The 24300-nt window shown below is 42.8% G+C and overlaps 1 protein-coding gene across 7 annotated transcripts in view; it reads left to right on the top strand.

The window, feature by feature from the left end:
- The window catches only part of NCKAP1 (NCK associated protein 1), a 349694-nt gene that overhangs the window by 225274 nt on the left and 100120 nt on the right, over positions 1-24300 (top strand). For all 7 annotated transcript variants that reach the window (XM_029605940.1, XM_029605939.1, XM_029605941.1 and 4 more), the window contains 3 exons: positions 7449-7568; positions 15307-15446; positions 16827-16958. In XM_029605940.1, the coding sequence (XP_029461800.1) occupies positions 7449-7568; positions 15307-15446; positions 16827-16958 (392 nt within the window). The remainder of the gene's footprint in view (positions 1-7448; positions 7569-15306; positions 15447-16826; positions 16959-24300) is intronic.

Here is a 24300-nt window from a genome sequence, read left to right as displayed (position 1 = left end):
CTTTCGGAATGCAATAACGTTTTTTCACCTTAATTGTGTTATTCGTGTAACATCTGGAAATATTCTTACCGGTGCACCATAAAAATCTAATTTTTGTTGTCTGAAATGAAGTTTTAACACTTCATCTCTCTCCGAGTGGGATAGAAACTGTACCAATAAAGTAGCTCTACTTTCGATTTTGGATTCATATGATTTTTCTAGAAAATCAGTCAGATTAAAACTTTCTGCAGCCTTTAAATTATTTTCCTCTTTAGCTTGTTGTAAATAGTAGGCCTTAGATAGTTTTGGCAATGAATTTTCTGGATATTTTAGAATATTTTTTAGATAACTATTAAACAGGTCCACTGGGGTAACCAGATGGACTTTTGGGAAATTTAATATTCTTAAATTCAATTTTCTACTCAAATTTTCTATCATCTCTATTATCCCTTCATGTTCTTGTATTGATTTTATTAAGTTCACCTGCGTTTTCTGTATTCCTCCCATTTTTTCATCGATAATATTAACATTTTTCTCTAAAGTTTCAATTTTCCCTTGCACACATACATTTTTATTCAAAACTTAAGTTGTTAATCGATTTCTGCATTTTCATTATCATTAAACCCAGTTCCTCTAAAGTGAGTTTCTTTGGTATTATCTCCATTATCTTGCCCAATATTTCTCGAAACAACATCCCCAATCTGTTGAGGAGTTCCATTTCCACCCACTATGTCCGAGCCATCCCCGGTCTCCCAGGACTTTTGATCTTCATTGTCCATTGAGACTCTTGTTGGTTCTCCAACTTCTCTAGAGAGATCGAGTGGGCCTCCAGATGTTATTATGGCTTTCTCAGATTCCATAATGGGGGGGAGCCGGTTTCTCCAGAGCACCGGGGGTTAGAGATATTTCACTGGCCAAAGCGTCTGGCTCCTGCTCCTGGGTCACGACGCTAGCGGCTCCAACTGGTGTTCTTAATGAAGGAGTTTGAAAGCAGTCAGAGATGGTTGGCTGATACATTTTTACCGGTGTAGAGGTAACAGAAAGTTCTCTTAGTTTTGCCTTCCTTTTTGAATGGGGCATGGCAAACTTTCCCAAAATGGCTCTATAGAACCTCTCCGACACACAACCATTCAAATATAGAAACCTCTATTTCAAATAGCATTAATAGTTCATGAATGCTTTCAAATTAAACCAGAAAGAAAATTTTTTTTTACTTATCTTGTCGCCGTTTTCTAAGGCCACACTTTCTTCGCCAAAACAAAGTTCTACCGTCCAATACCGTCCCAATCCGGACGAAGCCGGACAAAGCCGTGCGCGCCCCTTGACCGCGCGCGGCTTAACCGTCGCGCCAGAGTAGACAAGATTTTGTAGTCTACCCGGCTCCTCCTTCTCCGACGTCACCAGCAGCGCCAAATCCGGAAGCAGGTAAGCAGGAATGAAACAAACGGGCCTCTCACCAAGCAGACCCCGAAGAAAAGTGTGGCTAGCATGATGTGATTTTATCATGAATGCCGGTATATAAAAACCTTAAATAAACAAAAATAAATAAATAAATACAACAGTTATAGAAAGATGGTATCTTAGACATGTTAGTTGTTCCGTGACCGATTTTCTATTTGGCATTGCATATTCAGTACCAGTAGAAATGCTGCTAACTCTTGTTAAATGTACTCATCTGAAAGCATTTAAATGAAAACATGAGATTTATTGAATCATGCAAAGTTTAGATTTCCCTTATTTAAACATTAAAGTCGCTGTCCCAGCATGTCTCTATATCATTCTGTTTTCTGTGTCCACTGCATTCAGCTTTAGACAGCTGCAAACCCTATTTATGTTGGAGAACTACTAAAATAGTTTCCAAGAAAATTTCAGGGCAAGAATGTCTTTCAAAAAAATTTGTAGTAACAGTAAAGATCAGAGAATTAATAGGAAAGGCCAGATATAACCTTGGTCAATTAAAACGCTGATTAGCATACTACTTTTTCTTTCTTTTCCTGGTGTATATTTTTTTTATGACCTATTTCTTCATGATTGTCGTTTTAAAGTTAATCTGAAATATAAAATGGTATTTCAAAGTAAACAAGGCAAGCCAAACCAGGAAGTGCCTTGTGGCCCAATGTTGTCGCTATGCAAAGCAAAAAATAAGATTTGCTGACTTATGACAGGATGTGTGCAGCAGTCCAGTGGTTTCAGCAATAGTATGTGCCTTCCCTATAAATATTAGTTATTTCAGATACTGGGTTTTCAGGTTTGGATTTCAGTGTGTGAAACCAAGCAATAAAATTTTGAGTTGTGAATTGATTTTCATTGTATCAGGAGACTAATTTCAAGAACTGGCTGAAAATCATTTGACACGTCTTTTAATGAAGCAATGTTAGCAAAAGATTTTAACAAATTTGTTTGCTAAATCAAACTCCCTTTTTGTTCTGTAATATATTCCATTATTAAGAAAATCTCAACGATGAAAATTTCTGAAAGATTTTCCAAATGGCACGCACTGTCCATTATGAACCTAAGAAAATCAGAGTATTGCCATGCTTATCTTTTATTAGTGCTCTCTGCAGGTATCTTGCTGATTCATGTTGACAGGTCTGGATTTCTAATCAGGCAAAGTGGGAACCTGACTAAGGGCGCTGCAGTGAAAGGAGCACTACCTCCTCTACCGCTGCAGTGCGCTTTCCCATGCACCACTCAGCCTAAGTGGTAGCATGTGGTCCAGTCCATTCCCCAAAGCACAGGGACTTCACAGGTCAGCAGTGTTTGGAGCACTGTAAAACTGAGTCCCCACTGTGCTGCCCCTACACATTTGACCAGGTGCTCCTGCTCAGCTTGAATGATACTTGGAAGAACAAGGTTGTGGGGTTGAAGAAGGGGGATGCATCTTTGGAAGGGGACCCCCCTCTCTCACTCTGATTAGGGGCAACTAAGAGGTAAATCTGACCATCTATGCAAAGCATAGTGCAAAAACGGCAGAAAAGTGAACTTGAAGGAGGATTTTTTTTTTTTTTTTGTAAAGATATGATGGTAAGAATATAAGTTGCCATACTGGGTCAGATCGAGTGTCCATCAAGTGCAGCATCCTGTTTCCAACAGTGGCCAATCGAGGATACAATTACCTGGCAAGTACCCAGACATTAAATAGATCCCATGCTACTAATGCCGGTAATAAGCAGTGGCTATTCCCCAAGTTAACTTGACTAATAGTGGTTTATGGACTTCTCCTCCAGAAACTTGTCCAAACCTTTTTTTTTTTTTTTTTTTTTTTAAACCCAGCTAAGCTAACTGCCTTAACCATATCCTCTGGCAATGAATTCCAGAGCTTAGTTGTGCGTTGAGTGAAAAAGAATTCTCTCCAATTTGTTTTAAACGTTACTTGCTAACTTCATGGCATGCCCCCTAGTCCTTCTGTTTTCTGAAAGAGTAAATAACCAATTCACATTTACCCATTCTAGTCCTCTCATGATTTTGTAGGCCTCTATCATATCCCCCCCCCTCAGCCGTATCTTCTCCATGCTGCACAGCCCTAACCTCTTTAGCCTTTTCTCATAGGGGAGCAGTTCCATCCCCTTATCAGTTGGGTCGCCCTTCTTTGTACCTTCTCCAGTGCAACTATATCTTTTTTGAGATACGTTGACTAGACTTGAACACAGTACTCAAGATGTGGTCTCACCATGGAGCAATTCAGAGGCATTATGACAGTCTCTGTTTTATTCACCATTCCCTTATAATTCCCAACATCGTGTTTTTTTGTTTTTTTTACCGCTACAGCACACTAAGCCAACAATTTCAATGAATTATCCACTGTGACGCCTAGATTTCTTTCCTGGATGGTAACTCCTAACACGAAACCTAAGATCTTGTAACTACAGTATGGGTTATTTTTCCCTATTTGCATCACCTTACACTTGTCCATGTAACATGAGGTACACACATTTTACATCTAAAAAGTAAGTTTAATATATCTTATTACTACAAGAAGAGAGATTCTAGGAATAGGATCATAAAAGGAAAATCAACTTGACACAGCTATAACAGTTTCACGAATTTAATTTGTGTTTTTGCTTTATGTATGTCTCAAGAACTAATTTATTTATATATCTTTTTGGAGCAGCTGGGTCTGGAGCTTAAATCTGTATTTAAAATAGTAAATATTCTTGCTGACTTGAGACCTGCAGTGGTTGGGTTATAATAAATGGTAAGAGAAATTGTCAATAAGAAAAGCACCAGAACTGCAGTAGATAATTACAAGTATTCATTTGAGTTAGATTTTGTCTTTTGTTCCTCCTAAACCTTGGAAATCTATCATCTTACCAGTGGTAATTTCTCAATAAGTTATTTGCGTTCTTTTTGAATTATGTACATATGTAATGTTAGGAAGGGATTTTGGGGGGTGAAAGGAGGGTTAGTTCAGGTGTATTTCATCACACTAGTAGTATCAAGGTAGTCCAAAATGTGTGTAATGCTTTAATAGAATAGACAACCAATGATGTGATTATCAAAACAGTGATGGAATTCAAGCTTGCGTGTGACATATACAAAATGGAAAGTAAGAAACTGATCAGCGATTGAATAGGGGCTCTAGTGACATACTAGGCAGTGGCAACTGGTTGTATTTCCACATGTTCTTCTGCCCTCCTGAGACTTCCATAATACTTATTTTGAGTGTCTCAAGTAAACCGCTTTGAACTTTGACTAAGCGGTCTATAAATGTTTAAAATAAATTAGTGGCTCTTTCCTGAATCAGGGACTGGAGGGAGTCCTAGTCAGGGAGGGAAGGCCATGTAGAAAGAGATTTGCCCGCCCCCATTCTAATCTTTATCCATTTGACCCTGCTGTAGCTTTTAACTAATAAAGCAGCATGACTGCAATTCTATGTGCCAAAATTACCAGATTAACAATAGGAATGAACTGTTCCAGACTACAGTGAAAAGCTGCGGCAGCAGTGGACCTCAATATTTATACAGGTTCAAACGCCATAGGGGTCGGACTCTGGAGGGAGCACCATTGCAGATGTTTCTGGAACCTTTCCAAGGGGAAAGAAAAGCAGCATCACCAGCTCCTGGCCAGGGAAGGGGTGAGAGAGGAGGGGGATCAGTTGCTGATGGAGGAAGTGTCTGGCTAGATCAGGAAGCATGTCTCTCTTGCCCATGGTTGTATTAGCAGAGCTGATAGCAATCCATACAATGGGGGAGGGGGCAGCAAGTGGAGAAGAGTAGGCTGCAGCATAAGATTGATAGTGGGTTACGAGGCAAACTGTAGTATCTTCATGTGCAACACCTGTGCATAGCCAGCTCTGGTGGGTTGGATCCTACAGGCCCATCAACTGCCAAGTGATCTGATACACCCCCCACATCATCTTAAGAACATAAGAAATGCTATTCTCGATGAGATCAAAGTCCATTGTGCCCAGCATCCTGTCTCTGACAATGGCCAGTCCGAGAGATAAGTATGCAGCAAATCCCATAAAGCAGATCTGTTTCTTGGTCACTCCAGAGATAGCAATGGCTTTCCCTAGTCTACCTGGCTGCTAATTTTTCATGGATTTTTCCTTTAAGGATTTGTTCAAACCTTGTTTAAACTTTGCTATGCTAGTCTCTTTAACCATGTCCTCTGACAACAAATTGCACAGCTTGATTGTGTGTTGAGTGAAAAAGTACTTGCTACAATTTGCTTTAAATCTGCTGGTTTAGTTTCATGAAGTGTCTCTTTGCTTTAGTATTCTTTGAAAGGTTAATAACCATCCTTTATTTACCCATTCCTCGCCACTCATGATTTTAACAACTTCTGTCATGTCTCCTTTCAGTCATTTCTCTTCCAAGCTGAAGAGTCCTTACTTGTGTAGCCACTTTTCATTGGGGAGCCATTCCATTCCCTTTATTGTTGCACTTCTCTGTACCATTTCTAGTTTTGCTATATCTTTCTTGAGATAGAATGAATGACCAGAAATGCACACAGTACTCAAAGTTCAGTTGCACCTTGGATGGATACAAAGGAAATATATTTTCTACTTTATTCTCTATTCTTTTTCAGTTCATGTCTAAAATTGTATTTGCTTTTTGACCAAGAAGAATTGTTTTGCTGATTATTTTTATTGACTTTAAAGTTTTGGCAATTCATATGGTTTTATATATGTATTTGTTGATAGTGTGTTGAATTTATGTATTTCTGAATGTAATATTTGTGATCCTCATAGATTGCTATTGTCATTTTTGGCTTTTGAAGAACAGAGAAAATGGTTTTCAAAGTTGAGTTGACTAGAGAAGCATGCACTGGAAAACGTACTTGATAGCGTTTAGTTAAACGGTACACATTTACTTTTCTCATTGTGACTGTGGATAATCACAAGTAAGATTTTAAAGAAAATAGTTATCAAATTGTGTGTCATTAAATTTCTGACTGAACGAGGCTGCCACAACCTCAACATGGTACAAAGTTAAAGATTCCAAAGCAAAAAGGAGCCGTGTGAAATAATTTGCCAGATGATGTCCAGTTAAGTGGCAATGATAATGGGGAAACGAAATGCAACCCAAAAGGGCCCAACAAGCCCCGCCACTAGCGGAGCTGAGCCTGCCGCCTGCTCCCTTCTCCCAAAATGCCCTGCATTGGCTGCTATACCGAAAATAGAGGCTGGGGCCCTCCCTCCACTCCTTGCTCCTTGGCCCAATTAATTTTTTTCCCAAATGAGTCAACATCCAGGGCGCCCGTGATCCGGACTGAAGAGAAAGCGAAAGATAAGGTAAAGCAAGGGGGGGGGGAAGGTTGGGGTGGAGGGAAGGAAGGGGGCCCTGGGGGTTGACTGTTATGGGAAAAGATAAATTGGACCAAGGAGGGGAAAGGGGGTGAGACCATTGCCAACCCCAGCTTCTATTTTTGGTACACCAGCTAATACAGGGCATTTTTGGGAGCAGGTGGCAAGCTCAGCCCCATAAGGAGCGGGTCTGGTTGGGGCTTTAAGCTCGCAATCTTTTAAACGTGTCAGCACCTAACCGGCTATAGTCATTTGAATATAGCCAGTTAAGTCTCAAGGTTTTAGCTAAGATTCACAGGATAGCTTTAAACCTAACCGGTTATTCAAAAGAAGATCTGGTTATGTTTACTGCTACCTGGCGAATGTTAGCCGGATAACTTAAATTGGGGATATTCTAGTGACTATCCAGGACAAGTTATCTGGCTAACTGGATATCTTGTCCACTAAACGTCTTACTGAATATGGACCCCTATATGTTTAACTTTGTACCAGGCAGAAGTTACATCACTTAGAGTTTCATTGAAACATAATTTTGACCAGGGCTGCCCAAACGTTTGCATACACCTATAAATACTGAAACAACTTTGTAAATTTGCATAATATTGATTAACTTACTGTTATGTAATGGTAGCAAAGAAATCTTATGTAGAAAGTGCAAAAATCCATATTTTTCATACGTGAAAATTTCAGTCTTGAAATTCTTTATTCTGTTTTTCTCTAGCGACATCATATTGGAGATCGTAGTCTTTCATTATGTAACATGTTCTTGGATGAAATGGCTAAGCAAGCTCGCAATCTCATCACAGATATTTGCACAGAACAGTGCACACTTAGTGACCAGGTGAGCATTTGATTTTTTATGCTTGCCATTCATAATTGTATTAGTACAAGTTTAAGCAGTGACATGATGGTAGTTAAAGTAGAATTTCAGTGTAGGCAACTGTTGAAATGAGAGAAACCTTTATTCAGTTTCTATAATTCGAGGTTCACTCAATTGCAAGCTCAGATGAGAACAAAAGAGAATTTGGGAAATTCTTAAAAACTAAATTTCCCAAAGTGTCCCTTGTTCTATATGTTTGTCTTGACTAGATTGTAAGCTCTATTGAGAAGAGATGCTCTCTTAGTTATATCCCTATATCCATACAGCGCTGAATATGTCTAGAGGTAGAAATAAGTGGCAGCAAGTAGTAGCAGTAATACTTGCTAGTTTTTGGGGGAACTTAGCACAGGGAGCTCTGAGAGACAAAGAACAAAATTAGGATTCCACTACTGTGTAGTATTTGAAAATTATGGGAAATGAATTGAAAAGACTTTTCACTACAGAAAAGCTATTCTTTAACATTTATATAACCCAGGGGAAGCATTTCAGCATAGCTGTGTTGAAGTGCTGCCATGGGGACACTATTGATATGATACAGTACCACTGTCTTGTCAGTTTTATTACTGTGCAGACTTCTTTAGCCATAAGATCATTTATAGCAGGACTACACTCTAAGCTGACTTTCACAGTTTGAAGCAGCAGTGCTAGCAAGTGTTCTGCATGGAATAGTGTTGGCAATTAAAACAATCATTAAAATGTCTCCATACATTTTTTTTTCATGTCTGAGAAAATGTGCCTGAGGTGGTAGAAAGCTCTTCCTATTTAGTCATTTCTGCTGTTGTAAGTAAAAAAAAAAAAATCTGACCCTTCCTGAAAACCAATATAAACATCTCACACTGTTTTATGTAAACTGTGAATACAGCATAGACAGATGAAGAATGAACTCTGAGAAAGGGGTAATAAAATATATAGAGTTTTGCTATTACAAAAGGTGGATTTTTGGGAGGAATTAAATACACGGGCCATTTATATAATAAAAGTTGCATATCTTTGGACTGAAAACAAGCACATTCATCTAGTGTTACAAGTGGGTTATATGACTGCCCTCTGTGCCCAGTAGATGCCAATTTGCAGAAATATTTTGCAAAAGCTTATCACTGTGCATGCATGCCATTTCCCACGCTGCCATGTTCCCTTGGCTCCCCTCGATTTGCCTTTTTTCACCGTGCTTGTCAGATGGTATTCTTCCTGCAGCCTTGCTGTTTTTTCTTTCTTTTTCAAAGACAGTTACCTGCATATTTTTACATACTCATCTGCCAACACTTCTGTGCTAGTTGCCATAATTGAACCTATTAGTAATTTCTAAAGTTTTTATAAATGTTATTTTCATCATCTCTGCTAAGCCAACCCATACTTCTTCAGCATATTCATGCCAGTAAGATACCTGGTCACATTTTTCATCATCTTTGGACCATTTTCTGTCAAAAGGAAAAGCTTTTTGTTTTGGCTCATGTTTTTCTCCTTCTGTTCGAGAAGCAGACAAGCAGCAGCAAGATCTGTCTCAAGTACAACCAAGCAGTGTCCGTTACCAGTCATCACAAGGTTTGCTATGCAAGTGCTTGAAAAAAGGACACAATAACTTCAGTTGCAATATATGTATTAAGATGTTGCCCAGAGCAATTCAGATCCAAAAAGATAGGTTCCAAACCAATGAACTTGAGTCCAACTCCTTGAAGCTGCCCTTGAAGTGCTGACAAAAGGAATACAGGCCTCTCAAATGGCAGGTGACCAGGCCATGCTGAACTGGCTAGCTACCTCTCTTGTTCTTCGGTCCAAGGATAAACCCAGGAGTTGAAATCATTCCACCCACTCAAGCCAAGTCCAAGATTCTGATTGTCAAGAGTCAGTGCTAAGCCCCAAGAGGAAACTGCAGTGCATCACTGCAACTCTTCATAGTATGATTCCAAGAGCCTGGAGGACTAGGACAGGGCTTCCCAAACTTTTAGCCAATGTGACCCCATTTTAGCATTTGAAAATTCACACGACCCCAGAGGACAACCAATCCTAATTCGCAGGGGTATAGTTCGCCTCCAACAATCCCTCCACTTACCATTCCTGCACTCCAGCTGATCCCGTCTCTCAACCTCCTTCCCCCTCCAGAGGGCCTTTCAACCTCTGCCCCTCCAGCTGATCCTCTCTTACATCCCCCAGTTCCTCTCCCCAGCCTAGCCTCTTGCTCACTCTCTCCAGCTTTTTATATCCTCTCTCACCTCCAAGCCATTTTTGTAACCCCATTTGACCATCTGTCATCTCCTTCCTCTCTCTTCTCACATATCCTCTCACCCCTAGTTCCTCTCTTGCATCCCCCACTCACCTTCCACAGCCAATCCCTCTCCCACTGATCCAACCATCAAAACCCTTCCTGTATCTGATCCCTCCCTTCAAACAGCCCCCATCCAAATATCCCCTTGACTAGGATCAGCAGCAACATTTTCCTTTGGGCCTCAGACGATAAGTGGAAGACAACTAGTGGGAAGAGAGGGCAGGCTGATGACAGGGGCAACATTTTTCTCTTAGGGAAGTTCAGTGATGGGAGAGGATAGAGAAGTGACAACCTGACAGACCTGTGCACACTCTGCCCACTCTTCCCCAATGGCTGGTCCAATGCCTGATGTTGATCTGAACTGGCAGCAGCAGTAGCAGTGAAAGTCAGCACAGGATCTGTGAGCCAGTAAAGGTTCATAGGTCCTGCAGTGGCCCCAGTCCCTCCTCACACATGGCTTCCTATTAACATGAAAACTCAAGCGAGGGCGGGACCATTGCAGGACCTGAGAGAGCATGCTAGCTCAAAGATCCCATGCTGATTTCCACTACTTCTGCTGCTGGTGATGTCTGGAGAGGACTGTCCTTTGAGGCATTTGTGACCCCGGCTGGAGGTTATGTGACCCCCATTTGGGGACCCGACCCACAGTTTGGGAAGCTCTGGTCTAGGAGGTCCACATCATGCTTAGTTACCCCATGTAGAAAGGTGAGCTCTGTTTCCATGATAGGTATGCCACTGCACCAATCTCCAGAGGTCCAGTCAGAAACTTTTTGAGAGTGGTATAGTTTATTTTTCTTCTTATACTGCCTTTCCAACATAAAATTAAAGCAGTTTGCAATGAAATAAAATGCAGTTGTTACAAAATCTAAATCTGCTAGAATTTATACATAAAAATCATAATTTTATAACTAAATGTCAATTCTAAAAAATGTTTCTCTGTTCAGTATATCTGCTGTATCGTCCTACTATTTATATTATAGTTAATTCTATATCTCATAAGCCTGCTTGAACAGTCATGTTTTGTGTATTTTCCTGAATTTAAGGTAGTTAGATTCTTTGTGTACTTCTAGAGGAAGGGAAGTCCAAAGCAAAGACCCTTGGTAATTAAAATACGAATCGAGTGTACGTTTGAGTCTCATCTGAGCTAGGGAAGGCAAAACCTGAATGTAATCCGCTTTGAAGTGTCTCAAAAGATGGGGGAAAATATATATATATATACACATATATTTTCCATCTTTGCTTTGGACTTCCCTTCCTCTAGAAGTACCAAAGAATCTAACTACCTTAAATTCAGGAAAATACACAAAACATGACTGTTCAAGCAGGCTTATGAGATATAGAATTAACTATAATATAAATAGGAGGATACAGCAGATATACTGAACAGAGAAACATTTTTTAGAATTGATATTTAGTTATAAAATTATGATTTTTATGTATAAAGTTTAGCAGATAATAGATATCTCTATAGATGTCTCTCTTGCTGGCTGTCTCTGCCTTTATCAGTTTGGTGTCCATTTAGAATTATAAGGTATAAGTAATTTTGACAAATAAGTAGAAAGACATATATGAAATGCTTTATAAACTAGACATAAAATCTTGACTTTCTCTGCAGATGATAGATAGCAAATTAATTCAACAGAGTGTAGTATACTAGTAATTTTTCTGCCACAGATCAGTTTTGCTACTGTTTTGCTATATGTGGAGTCTCTTTAGTAAGGATAGAAGATTATCTTGTAATAAACTATTACAATAATTTAGTTGAGTGAGAATTAATAAATGCACTAAGCGCTGTAAGTCTTGTTTCTCTGAGAGATCATAAGCAACAAATACAGGTAATAAAAATGTTTTGAATCAAACTTGTGATATGCTGTCATAGTTCCTCTTCACATGTAACACCTAATATAATGACTTTCTCTTTTAAAGGTATTTTAACACTATATCCTCCTCCTTTCTGATTTGCTATTGATTTTTCAGTGACTTTGGATATGAATGATAGATACTAGATAATGGTTATTTGTATCTGAAACATCCAGAGAATTTTGTTTGTTTTTCAGTGACCATACATTTGCTTGCTTCAGTTCTGTAACCATAAATGCCTTGATTTAAACTTGTGTTCCCTGTGATTGCTAGGTACTTAGCAAGATCTAAATCAGGCTTTCATTGAATTGGGTGGTATAGAGTTTAGTTTTGATGTGGCAAAGCTCATAGTGGCCATAATTTTATTAAATTTGAATGGTATGGTTTCTCTGAACATTTTAAATATACTCATGAGAGATACTCATATCATAATCCAATAGAATTCTTTTTAAACCTGATGTTAAAAGGTCAAATTCATCTTGAATTTGATGAATTTTATTGACAAAAGAGGTAAAGGATTCAGCCATGGAGGATGTCTAACCTCTGTATTGCCATCAGCACTTTGAGGCAAAATCGAATAAGAAAATCACCGAAGTGTGCAAGTATGACTTTTATGCAAATGAGGAGCCTTTATATTATAAAAAAAAAAAAAAAAAAAAAAAGGTAGTAGGGAGGGTGGGAATAGAAACTAAGTTTCAAATTTCCAGTCGCAGATTCGATCCTGCCACAGCATATTAATTGAACAAAGATTTTTAAAAAATTTGTATAGTTTAAATCTGCTAGTTGACTAAACAGAAATATAATTTAAACAAAAAAATATATAGCTTAAACCAGCTAGGCAACACCAGCAAGATAAACTAAAATCATACAATTGTAACACTTAGACTGCAGCTTCCTCATGTCTTTCCAAGAAGCAGAAGATAGAGCTCTATTATTTGCCTTCTTTACAAGGTGACTATGATCTCTGGATGTAAAGAAAGCATGCACCAATATTAAAGATGCTTCTTGCGAATGGATATATCTTTGATTTGTATTAAGAACACAGCATCTCTAATTCTACATACTGCTTCTTGGCCTAGCTTCAGAACCACAGGTATTCACAAAATGTCTACAGTCATAGCATTTCTACAGAAACTGGGGTTTCATGTGTGCCCATCTCTTGGATGAATGGCTGATCAAGAACACATCTCGTGCAGGATTAGTTGAATCCATGCAGATCACTGTCTGGTTGTCGTAGTCATTAAAGGTTTTCATCGATTCTCCAAGTCCAACTTGAATCCATCATTTCAACTGGAATTCATAGTGTTTCCTCTGATCGTGACTCAAGCCACGGCTTATCTCCCATCAAAAGTGCAAACTATATTGTAACCAAGATGGAGGGGATAATTTGCTTGTTTTAATAAATTTATCATACTTTTTCATTGTGCAGATCTAAGTTAAACTTTCTCTTTGTGGAATGCAGATTAAAAAAAAAATTAAATCCAAGGCCACATAAAACAAGTAAAAAAAAAAAAATTTGACACACACAATGCAAATACTGTCTAAAAACTGGATCATAAATACCCCAGAACACTACTTATCAATAAGTATATTTGATCAACAGGTTAATTGAGAAAAAGCTCTTAAAGGGCATCTTTAGCTGCTTCTTGAAAAACAAATATTCTCTTTTCCCTGAGATCAACAAGGAATAAGGTCTATCATTTTGGCCCAGCAATAGAAAAAGATCTATGTCTAGTCTCCTTCAAATGAGCCTCTTTCTTAGATGGTGTCGTCAGACTTCAGCTTCATCCATCTTGAGAATTCTAATGGAAACCCCTATGGCAGGGCTCCATTTGAAACAGACCCAGTGGAACCTAAAGTCCAGTAAGTCCAAGCCACTCATGGACTTCTAGAAAGCATCTGTGCACTGGAGAAGCTCTAAAGTTCTCTGGTTTAGTGTCTGTCCCATTTTAGTTTGGCCTTGAGGTTATCCTTCATATCTCTCTCCACCAAGTTTTCTAACCACAGATGCAGCCATCAAGGGTTTGGGGAGCTCCGCTAAAATGAATGGACATCCAAGCCTCTTGAGCAAAGGCTGTACCTCAGTCTACCGAGCAGGAGACATTTAGCAGTCATGACCAATCCTGTGCACACCTGCGCACAGGATTTTATAATCTGCATATGTAGGCGGTGCACGCATGGGGTGAATTTTACCAGATTATGCGTGGCGACTCATTTGGGCTTCCCCCAGTTCCCTCCCAGTTCGCTCCAATTAAGGTCTTAGTTTTGTTAAGGGTTTTGACCATTACAGGCTCCCCTCCCGAGAATTTCCCTACCCCCTGCCTAACCTTCCTACCCTTTCCCCTCTCCATCCCTACCCCCTACCTAAGTAAAAAAAAATTTTTTAATTTTTTTTACTTACCTCTCTGTTGGAGCAGATGCAACTTGTGCGCACCTGCCAATTGCCAGCAATGCGCTTCCCCAGGACAGCAGCTAATGGTGGCTGTCTCGGCCAGCTTCCGTCCCACCAATCCCCCTGGACCGCCCCTTTTTCAGAGCCTGGCAATTGTGCGCGTATCAGTACTTATGCGTGTGGCTGGGCCCTTTTGAAAATGAGCACAGGGCCCGGCCACACGCGTAAGTGCCGATATTTGTGTGCATGGCCGTTTTAAAATTCAGCCAATATTGTCTGAAACTTGTAATTGCCAAAACTCTTAACAAAACTAAGAAGGACCAGGGATCTGTGACTCTCAAGCTCCCTTTTTGTCAGGACCACTTTGGTTTCCTCTCCTATGGGATCTGTACCTGACCAAACCAATTATTGGGAACTTCTGCGGCTTTGGTCCCACAAAACTAGATGATATTGTTCCTTCCTAGTACTCAGTGTCTGGCCCTTTTAGCCTGGATGTTGCAGGGGATGTAATTCAATCCCTCAGCTTCTCAAACAAAGTGTCTCAGATCCTTCTGGCTTCCAGGAAGGGAGTCTACTAGAAAGTCTTATGGTTTTAAATGGAAGAAGTTAGCCATCTGATGTGATGTCAAGGTCCTAGATCCCTTCTCTTGTCTTATACAAAAACTGCTTGAATACCTTCATATTTTTTCAAAGTGTAGTTTCAAGACCATCCCTGTAAAGATTTACTTCCATGCAGTTGATGCTAATCAGCATATTGAAGAAAAAGAACATCTAGTTGTCAGATTTGTATAGGACTTGTTTCAATTAAAATATCCAATCAAGCCTCTTGCAATAGCATGGGAGATGATCAGACTGTGTTAGGTTCTCATATGATGGAAGTAACTATACAAAAGTAACAGGTATGGTACTACATATCATTGTGTGGAGGACACTTTCATTTTCTTCCTTAATATTCAAGAGGTAGTTCAGCTACTCGGATGTCTTTATAGCTTTTCTTCTGTCTCCTCCTCCTCCAACACCTTCTAATTGCCATTTAAAGAGCTCTACCTTTTCAGGATCTTTGAGTCATAGAGCATGAGATGTGTGTTCCTTTGCAGTGAAAACCCCACCTGAATCATAGCTTCTGTTGTAAACTTTTGACTGCTGAGGATCATTTTTTTTCCTCCCCCTTTCTTCTTCTACAGTTGCTTCCAAAACATTGTGCCAAAACTATCAGTCAAGCGGTGAACAAAAAGTCGAAAAAGCAGACCGGAAAGAAGGGGGAGCCTGAGAGGGAGAAACCAGGAGTAGAAAGCATGAGAAAAAACAGATTGGTGGTGACCAAGTGAGAAATATTTCTTAACCAACCTTTATGTAGTTCTTACATTTTGCAATGTATGCAATTAAATCTTCCTTATTTACATACATCTTCCCTTAGGCTAAAGGGAAAGATGCATGCAGTCTGAGCGTTTGATGTACTTTAATTTCATACATCCTTGATCGTCTGTTTTGAACGGCATACCTGAGTGAGCATTAAGTTGATATTAACCACAGTTAAACTCATTACCTTTTGAGGATGCCAGCAGATGGCTGTGTACTGATGCATGCTGCAGACCCGAATTTGGAAGGTGTATGCATGTAACTAAGAAATAAAAGGTCAACAGATACATTTCAGATGACAGTCCAGTACAACAGCATCACCTGCAGTTTACTGACCTTTATTTCTGTATGTGTAGACTGTCACAGCAACTGTATTCCTTTATGCAAGTTTATATAACGAATGCATCTTTAAATGCAAATGGTGCAATATAGAGAGAATATATCCAGCAACAAATGGAATGTCCATACTTATAAGGCAGAGACAGGAGGAGTGGGACTTGGGTAGGAATTAAAACAACAACAAAAAAAAAAAGCTTATGGGATAGGTTCAGTTAAGGTTTTAAGCCCATCTCTAGCTGAAAATTTGTACTGTCAATATGTAGCAATTACAGCCTGAAGAAAGTTAAACATTTTTCTTTTGTTTCTAAGTTGGGATTTTATTTTTTTTAAATAACACTTAAAACCTCTCACGCAAAGGAAAAAGACTTGAAACCTGCGGATTTACTACTACTGTATTCGCGAGGACAGACATCTTTTGTAATCCTTTGTCTGAGAGGGAAGAGAGTTGTTAGCTTTAGGGAAAAAGTCATCCAGGGTTGGAAATTTATATTTAGAAAATCTTACGTGCCGGGGAACATTTTTCTTTTCCTTGTAATATACAACTTATTTTCTGTGGTAGTTTCTTGTTTCTATTTCATCTTCCTTTTGTCTCTCAGCTCTTTTTTTATTTTCCTATTTTTGTTCTTTTTTTTTAAATTTCCTCAGCTCTCCCTCTTCTTCCAAACTCTCCCAGTACCTCATTACAGTCTTTTCCACTTGCACCTTCTCCTCCCTCTTCCCTCATCAACCTTTCTTCCTCAGTGTGACCCAGCAGCGTGGAGCTACCCCAGCACTGGGCATCGGGTGCCAGATTTTCTGCCCCTCTGCTCCTCCCCCCATGCATGTCTTGGTAGTAAGGCCAAAAGTGTTCTGGGGTTATGCCATGTGTTATCAAAGGGAAAAGTGCAGTCGTAGTACTAAAGTATATTTTTGCTGACTGCTTTATTCAGGGCACTATCCCAAATCTTCTTTGAAAATGTTCTGTCTTTTTGAGCCTATCATTGATTCTTCTTATTTTTGTTTTCAGTTTGGACAAATTGCACACGGCGCTTTCTGAGCTCTGTTTCTCAATCAATTACGTACCAAACATGGTGGTATGGGAGCACACCTTCACCCCCAGGGAATATTTAACGTCTCATTTGGAAATCCGCTTTACTAAGTAAGCAAAGTTGAAATGGGTCCTTTTTTTTTTTTTTTTTTTTTTTTTTTCCCCTTGGTGTGAAAAATTTTTGTTAAATGAGGACATTTAATTTAAAAAAAATAATAAAGAGCATGCCGATGCCTTTTTTTTTGCCAGGTAGGAACAGGTTTCTGTGCTTTAGCAAATGATAGAACTCCAATTTCTTAAATATTTCTAAATGAAGTTAATAAAAAAAAAAAAAACTTTTATAAACAGTTCAATAATGAAGGGTCTGGCTGGCTAATGGGTTTGGCGATAGCCAATCAAACTTTCCATTTTAAAATTAAAACCTGATCAGCTCCCTTTTTTTTTTTTCGTAAAAATTATTGCCTATACAAAATTTAGCCAAAGAAATAGAGGAGGCAGTGGGGGCATTCTTGGCTGGGGTGTCTTTACACTTTGGTGGATAAGCGCTGATATTCAGTGATGGCTGCTAATTTTTAACTGGTTTTAACTCTGGTCAGCCAAATAGCAGGCCTAAAGTTAACCCAGCAGTCCTTTGCCCAAATTTTTTTTTTATTAAATACTGTCAGGAGGTGCCCTCTTTCTCCCTTCATGCCAAACTTGATAAATTGAAAGTGTCTGGGGGGAAGGGGGCAGTACTTCCTCCCTTCCTCTCTTATGTCTGCCTAGTTCAATAAAAAAATATATCTATCTACCCAAAAACACTCCAGAGGAGTGGGAAATAGCACTAGTATGAGTGAATATAACATTTTCGGTTCCCATTAGCATGTCGGACTTGGGAGGAAGACACCACAGAGGTGTTTAAAACTGTTTGGGTTTGCAACTTGCGATGCACAGCCATCTGATTGGAGTGCAGTCCCATGCTGAATTCATCCAGGTTTTCATGTGAACATTCCTATATGTGTGTCAATATAAAATTTCAGATGTTGATGACACCTTTCTACGCTTCCCCATTAAATGCAGCAATTACTTATTCCCTGTACGTACCCGGATTAGTCCAGACTGGGTTGAGCCTCCTTTCCAGCAGGTGGAGAAAGACTAAAACTGAAAGGATATCCTCTATGAGGACAGAGCCTATCCTTCAGTATTTGTGTGTCTGCAGCAGGTGCAGCACATCTCCCTTCGGTCTCCTGATCTAGGCTAGTCAGCCTTCTTTTTCTTCCTTCCTTCTGGGATCAAGCAAGTACTTATTCCTTAGGGATTTTGTGTTTTTTTTCTTCCTGTTAAAATTAAAATTAAAAGGTTAGTCAGGAAGTTGTAGAATTTTTCTTCAGGAGACGGCTCCATCTCCCGGCTTACCGGACTCAGGGGGACTTTGCCCCTTGTGCAGTGCATAGCCTGTGTCTGTTACTGCTTTCAGTTGTGGGGACAGAGTCTGGTCGTCCAGTGCTCGTCTTCCCCCCCCCCCCCCCTGGCTGCCGAAGGGTCTTAAATTTCCGCTGCTGTGCTCAGACTATTTAAAAAAAAAAAAAAAAACCAATAAAAAAACCAGAGGCACAGAAACAGGTTTAAGTTTAAAAGTATTTCCAGTACTTTTGTTACTTACCTACAGCAGCAGACCAATATTCTTTCTTTGTTCCCCACCTGGGTTAGAACCGGCAGCCAGACAGGCAGGAGTCAGCAGGTTTCCCCCCTGCTTCACTCCGGGCCTCCAGGCTGTCAATCACATTTTTTTTCTCTGTAGCTTTTTTTTCTTCAGTGCGGCTCTTTGCCGCTGCAGGCAGCCTGCCTCTTCTCTGCCAGCCCCCTTTGCGTTTTTTGCGAGGGGGCCTTTCCTCCGCCTCCCTTCCTCCGCCTCCCTTCCTCCGCCTCCCTTCCTCCTCAGCAGGGCAGGCAAATTTAGCCCGGGGATCGACTCCCCAGAGCTTGGCCAGGCCATTCCTGTGTTGGGAAAGCCCGGGAACGGCGGCCATTTTGGATTTTTTATTGGCTTAGTTTTCAGAGCTCCCTGGGGCTTGGGAGCTGATTTTTTTTTTTTTTTTTTTTTTTTTTAGCAGCTACCCCCCCCCCCCCCCCCGATTTCAGCCCCGTGGCCCCCCAGGATGGGTTTTCTGGCACCCTTTCGCCTCCCCCTCCCCCACCCGGGACTTCCAGGGCTCGTTTATCTGAATTTGCCCCCTCCTGCGTAGATCTTATTTAGCTAGCCTGCAGGAGGAGGAGGAAGGTCCCCCCCTTGCCCCCCCCAGCAAAAAATTTTCACGCTCCACGCTGTTGACAGACCGGCTGCGGAGCCCCCGGGGTCCCTTGGGGCGTGGGTGGTCCCGGGGGTGCGACCCCGACCTCCCGGTGGATCCGGTACCCCCAGATCCTGACGCCAATCCGGATGAGGAGGATACCCTTCCACCCCTGGAGGGGGACGACTCCAGGGTCTTACGGACACCCTTATGGCCTCTTTGCCCAAGGATATGGACCCGGTGCGGGGGGAAATCAGGGATCCGGCAAGCGCCTTCCCCTTTCATCCCACGCACAAGTTGTTGCGCCTGCGGGAATGGAATGCTCCCGAGGCGGGACTCCAGGCGGGCCGTGCACTGGACAAGCTCCCCCTCCCGGAGGTATGCTTAGATTAAAAAAAACAAAAAAAAATAATCCCTCCGTGGACTACTTATGCGGTCACGATACAGGAGGGCTTCCCAGCTTTTAAAGCCGCCCAGATCCGCATGCTCGAGGCTCAAGTGAAGCACATTTTTGATGTCCTGGGGCTGGGGGTGCATGTGGCTATTTGCAGCAGTCTCATGTTGCGGGCAAGTCTTAGGTGGGTTCAACAGTCGCTCTGCATCCGGGACCTCCCATGGGCAGAGGCTGCACATACGACCTTCTCCGCGTCCAGGCAATGGCTTTGGCGATGTCTGCCAAATGGCTCCTCTGGCTGCCCCATTGGTCGGCTGATCCATCCTCCAGAGCCCAGTTGGGCACGTTGCTGTTCAAAGGTAAGCTGCTCTTTGGCAAGGACCTTGAGAAACTATGGATTCCTTAGGGGAAAGTAAGGTCCATAAGCTTCTGGAGGACCGTCCGAAACCATCCCGTTCCTTTTCACCCTCTCGTCCACGTTTTCGGGGCCAGAGACGGTATACCCCACGTGGGCAGGGTGACTCCTCAGGGGGTTTTTCCTTCTTGGTCGCAGTCTTGGTTGCAGCCTTCTCGTGGGCGCCATCCCTTTCGCGAGGGCCAGCCCACGTGCTCCATCTTTACGCCTGCCACACAATGAAGTTTACTTGACTCATTCCTCGGTCCCCTTCCTAGGCAGTTGCCTTTCCTTGTTTTTCGTGGAATGTGTCAAAATCATGTCGGACCAGTGGGTCCTCGACATGCTCAAGATTTTCGGGATCTTTTTCTATTTTCCGCGTGTGGTCGGTCCCAGCGGCAAGCGGTGGAGCAAACCCCCGCCAGGCTCCTGTGTTTGGGCGCAGTGGTCCCAATTCCAGACAGCGAACTTACCGCAGACCAGTATTCTATTTACTTCGTCGTTCCCTAACAGGACGGGTCTTCGTCTGATCTTAGACCTCAAGAGTCAACCGGGCTCTCAAGATTCCGCTTTTCCGCATGGAAACTCTGTGAGCGGTCCTCATGCCGTTTCACTCCGGAGAGTTCCTCGCCTCACTCGATTTGACAGAGGCGTATTTCCATATTCCGATTCATCACGGCTACCGTAGTCTCTTTGCGTTCACATCCTCCACCGGGACTTCCAGTTCAGGGCGCTTCCCTTTGGTCTCGCGACAGCACCTCGCACCTTCACCAAAGTCGTGGTGGTGGCAGCAGCTCTCCGCCGGGAAGGAATCCTTGTTCACCCCTACCTGGACGTCTGGCTCGTCAGGGCCAAGGCAGAGGCTCTTTGCCGGCAGGCGGTGGGTCGCGTGTTAGCTCTTCTCGCGTCTCTCAGGTGGATACTGAATTTCTCCAAGAGCAACCTTCAGCCCTCCCAGTAGTTAGAGTTCCTGGGAGCCCACTTCGACACCCGGGTGGGCAAGGTCTTCTTGCCTCGCGCACGGTCTCAAGTTGATCGACCAGTTTCAGAGTCTGATCTTGCTGCCTTCTCCGACGGCTTGTGACTACCTGCAGGTCTCGGGCTCCTTGGCTTCTACCATCGACTTAGTCCCTTGGGCTTTTGCTCATATGCGACCATTTCAGAAAGCTTTGCTGTCCCGTTGGCAGCCAGTGGCGGAACAGTTTCACACAGTCCTCCCGTTTTTGGGCTCTACCGTCGCCGACTTGCAGTTGTGGCTTTCCCTTCCTCATTTGCTACAGGGAATGCCTCGCCAAGTCCCTCAGTGGACGATAGTAACTACGGACGCCAGTCTCTCGGGCTGGGGTGCGGTCTGCTTCTCCCAGTACGCCCAGGGGATCTGGCCAGCAGCTCAGTCTCGCTTGCACATCATTCGGTTGGAGGCTCGGGCAGTGTTCCTAGCTCTTCTGGAGTTTCTCCCCCCTCATCTGTGGCAAGGCGATACGGGTCTTGTCTGACAACTCCACCACCGTGGCTTACATCAATCACCAAGGAGGCGCCCACAGTCCGCTGGTGGCCCTGGAAACCAGCCGTCTCTTCGCCTGGGCAGAGCGAGATCTACAGTGCCCGGCAGCCTCCCACATCGCGGGCAAGGGGAATGTCCAGGCCGATTTTCTCAGTATTCAGTCGCTCAATCTCGGGGAGTGGGAACTCTCTGACGCAGCCATGAATCTCATCTTTGATAGGTGGTCCCCCCCCCCCACCTGGGCCTCATGGCGACCCTTCACAATGCCAAGGCAAATTGGTTCTTCCGCCACTGGAGGGAACACGGCTCGGAGGGCGTAGATGCTCTGGCTCTCCCTTGGCCGGCGGACGTCCTTCTCTACGTGTTCCCCCCCCCCGTGGCCCCTGGTCGGGAAAATTCTCAGAAGAATAGAACTCCACCGGGGTCCCGTGGTTCTGGTAGCACCAGAGTGGCCGCGCAGGCCGTGATTCGCGGATTTTCTCAACCTAGCGACGGACGGACCTCTGCGGCTACGCCATCTTCCTCGGCTCCTTCGTCAAGGACCTATATCTTTCGACCAGGCTGTTCACTCCTGTCTAGTGGCCTGGCTTTTGCACAGTGACGCCTAACGCAAGGGCTATTAGGAGGAAGTCATCTCCACCTTGCTGCGGGCCCGGAAACAGTCGACTTCCCTGGTTGTACGTGCGTATCTGGAACGTGTTTGAATCTGCGCGGAGTCGAGTGTCTCGGTGCACTCCATCCCGATCTCGTTAGTCCTCTCTTCTCCAAGAAGGTCTCTCCAAGGTCTTTCCTTTCGTTCTCTGCGCGTACAGGTCTCCCCTCTCGGCTCTCTCCTGGATCGGGCAGAAGGTCATCACTGAGCGGGCCACCCGGATGTGATTTGGTGCTTGAAGGGTGTCAAGCATCTACGTCCACCTCCTTGGCCGCTTGCCCGTCGGGGAGTTTTAATCTGGTTTTTCGGGCCCTCTGTGTGCCTCTGTTCAAACCTCTCCATCGCGCTACCTTGAACGCTTTTACGCTTAAGACTGTCTTTTTGGTCTCTATCTCTTCTGCTAGTCGGATCTCGGAGGTCCAAGTGCTGTCCTGTCGGGAACCTTTTTTGCGATTTTCCGATTCCGGGGTATCCCTTGTGACAGGCCCTTCCTTTTTAGTGAAGGTTCTTCTAACCTCCATGTCAACCAGTCAGCAGAGCTCCCTGCGTTTTTCCCTGCGACTGGGGACGATCTCCGTAAACTTGATGCCATACGGGTTCTACTTCGCTATCTCCAGGTTACCAATGGCTTTCGGGTCTCGGTCCATCCTTTGTCCTCTGGAGTGGACCCAATCGGGATAAGCCGGCTTCTAAGACCACTATAGCGCGGTGGTTGAAGGAAACGATTTCCTCGGCCTATCTTTGTCAAGGTTGGGCGGTTCCCGAGGGCCTCACGGCTCATTCACTGCGTTCTCAAGCTACTTCCTGTGCAGACAGGCAATCGATCTCTCCGCAGGAGATTTGCAGTGCCACCACTTGGACGTCCTTGCATACTTTTGCTCGACACTACTGCCTGGATGTGCAAGCTCCGCTTCTTGGTTCTTTTGGGCAGCAAGTGCTTCGAGCGGGACTGTCTCGGTCCCACCCGATTTAGGGAAGCTTTGGTACATCCCACAGTCTGGACTGATCCGGATACGTACAGGAAAAGGAAAAAAGTTCTTACCTGTTAATTTTCGTTCCTGTAGTACCACGGATCAGTCCAGATGCCCTTCCCTGTTTGTCTTTTTTTCTGTCCTCTCGAAGCTTGTTTCTTTTACAGATTCGTAGATTTCCACACATCTTTTTTCTGCATGAATACTGAGCAAATACACCGGAAGCCTTGGTTGCTCCGCACCAAGTATATGCAAGAGCGGTTAGTCATACCATAACTCTTACATTGTTCTACATCTGCTCCATTGAGCTTTCTGGTTACTTGCTTGATCCTATTCTGGTTTTGTTGTTTTCTGCTTTGACAATGGTTATACTGAAGGGTTACAGGATAGGCTCTGTCCTCATATAGGATATCCTTTCAGTTTTAGTCTTCCACCTCCTGGAAAGGAGGCTCAACCCACAGTCTGGACTGATCCATGGTACTACAGGAACGAAAATTAACAGGTAAGAACTAATTTTCCTTTGGATAGTATAAATGCATTGAGCACTTCCCATGCCTTCTTGAGCTTTATAGGAGACTAAGTTGAGCATTTTAACTGGTTTAACAAGCCTATCGGTTAGTTGTATATTATACTTCCCCTGCTTCGATAGGAGTGAAGCTTTATGAGGAAGCCATATTTGGTGAAACAAGGGCCTTGTTGGGGCATTTGACATATCCAAGAAGAACACCTTTCTCATGTGAAATCTTTCTAGCTAATTATTATATAAATGTGACATTGTTCATATTTACCACCATATCAGGCTTTTTGTCGTATATGATATTAAGTGAGTGCTTCAAGGTCATATTTGTAACTTTTTACAGCTTCAAGACACAGGAACGTTTGTAAGGTTTATATACATATGTTTAATTGTATTGTAATTACATTGTGGTGTTAGATGTCTTAAGATTTGATATTTATTATATATTGTACCGTATTTTTTGCTCCACAAGACGCACTTTTTTTCCCCCCCAAAAGTGGGGTGAAAATGTCTGTCTTATAGAATGAATATAAAAAAAAACAAAACAAAAAACCCCATCCCAACCCTTTAAAGTTAATTAACTACAAACCCCCCCCCCACCCTCCTGATCCCCCCCCAAGACTTGCCAAAAGTCCCTGGTGGTCCAGCGGTGCTGCAGGAGTGATCTCCTGTACTCGGGCCGTGGGCTGCCAGTATTCAAAATGGCGCTGATAGCCTTTGCCCTTACTATGTCACAGGGGCTACCGGTACC

The sequence above is a fragment of the Rhinatrema bivittatum genome, chromosome 6, assembly GCF_901001135.1.
Source record: "Rhinatrema bivittatum chromosome 6, aRhiBiv1.1, whole genome shotgun sequence".
NCBI classification, from domain to species: domain Eukaryota; kingdom Metazoa; phylum Chordata; class Amphibia; order Gymnophiona; family Rhinatrematidae; genus Rhinatrema; species Rhinatrema bivittatum.
The sequence above is the reverse complement of the archived record's forward strand: the minus strand, read 5'-3'. Positions and strand labels throughout refer to the sequence as shown.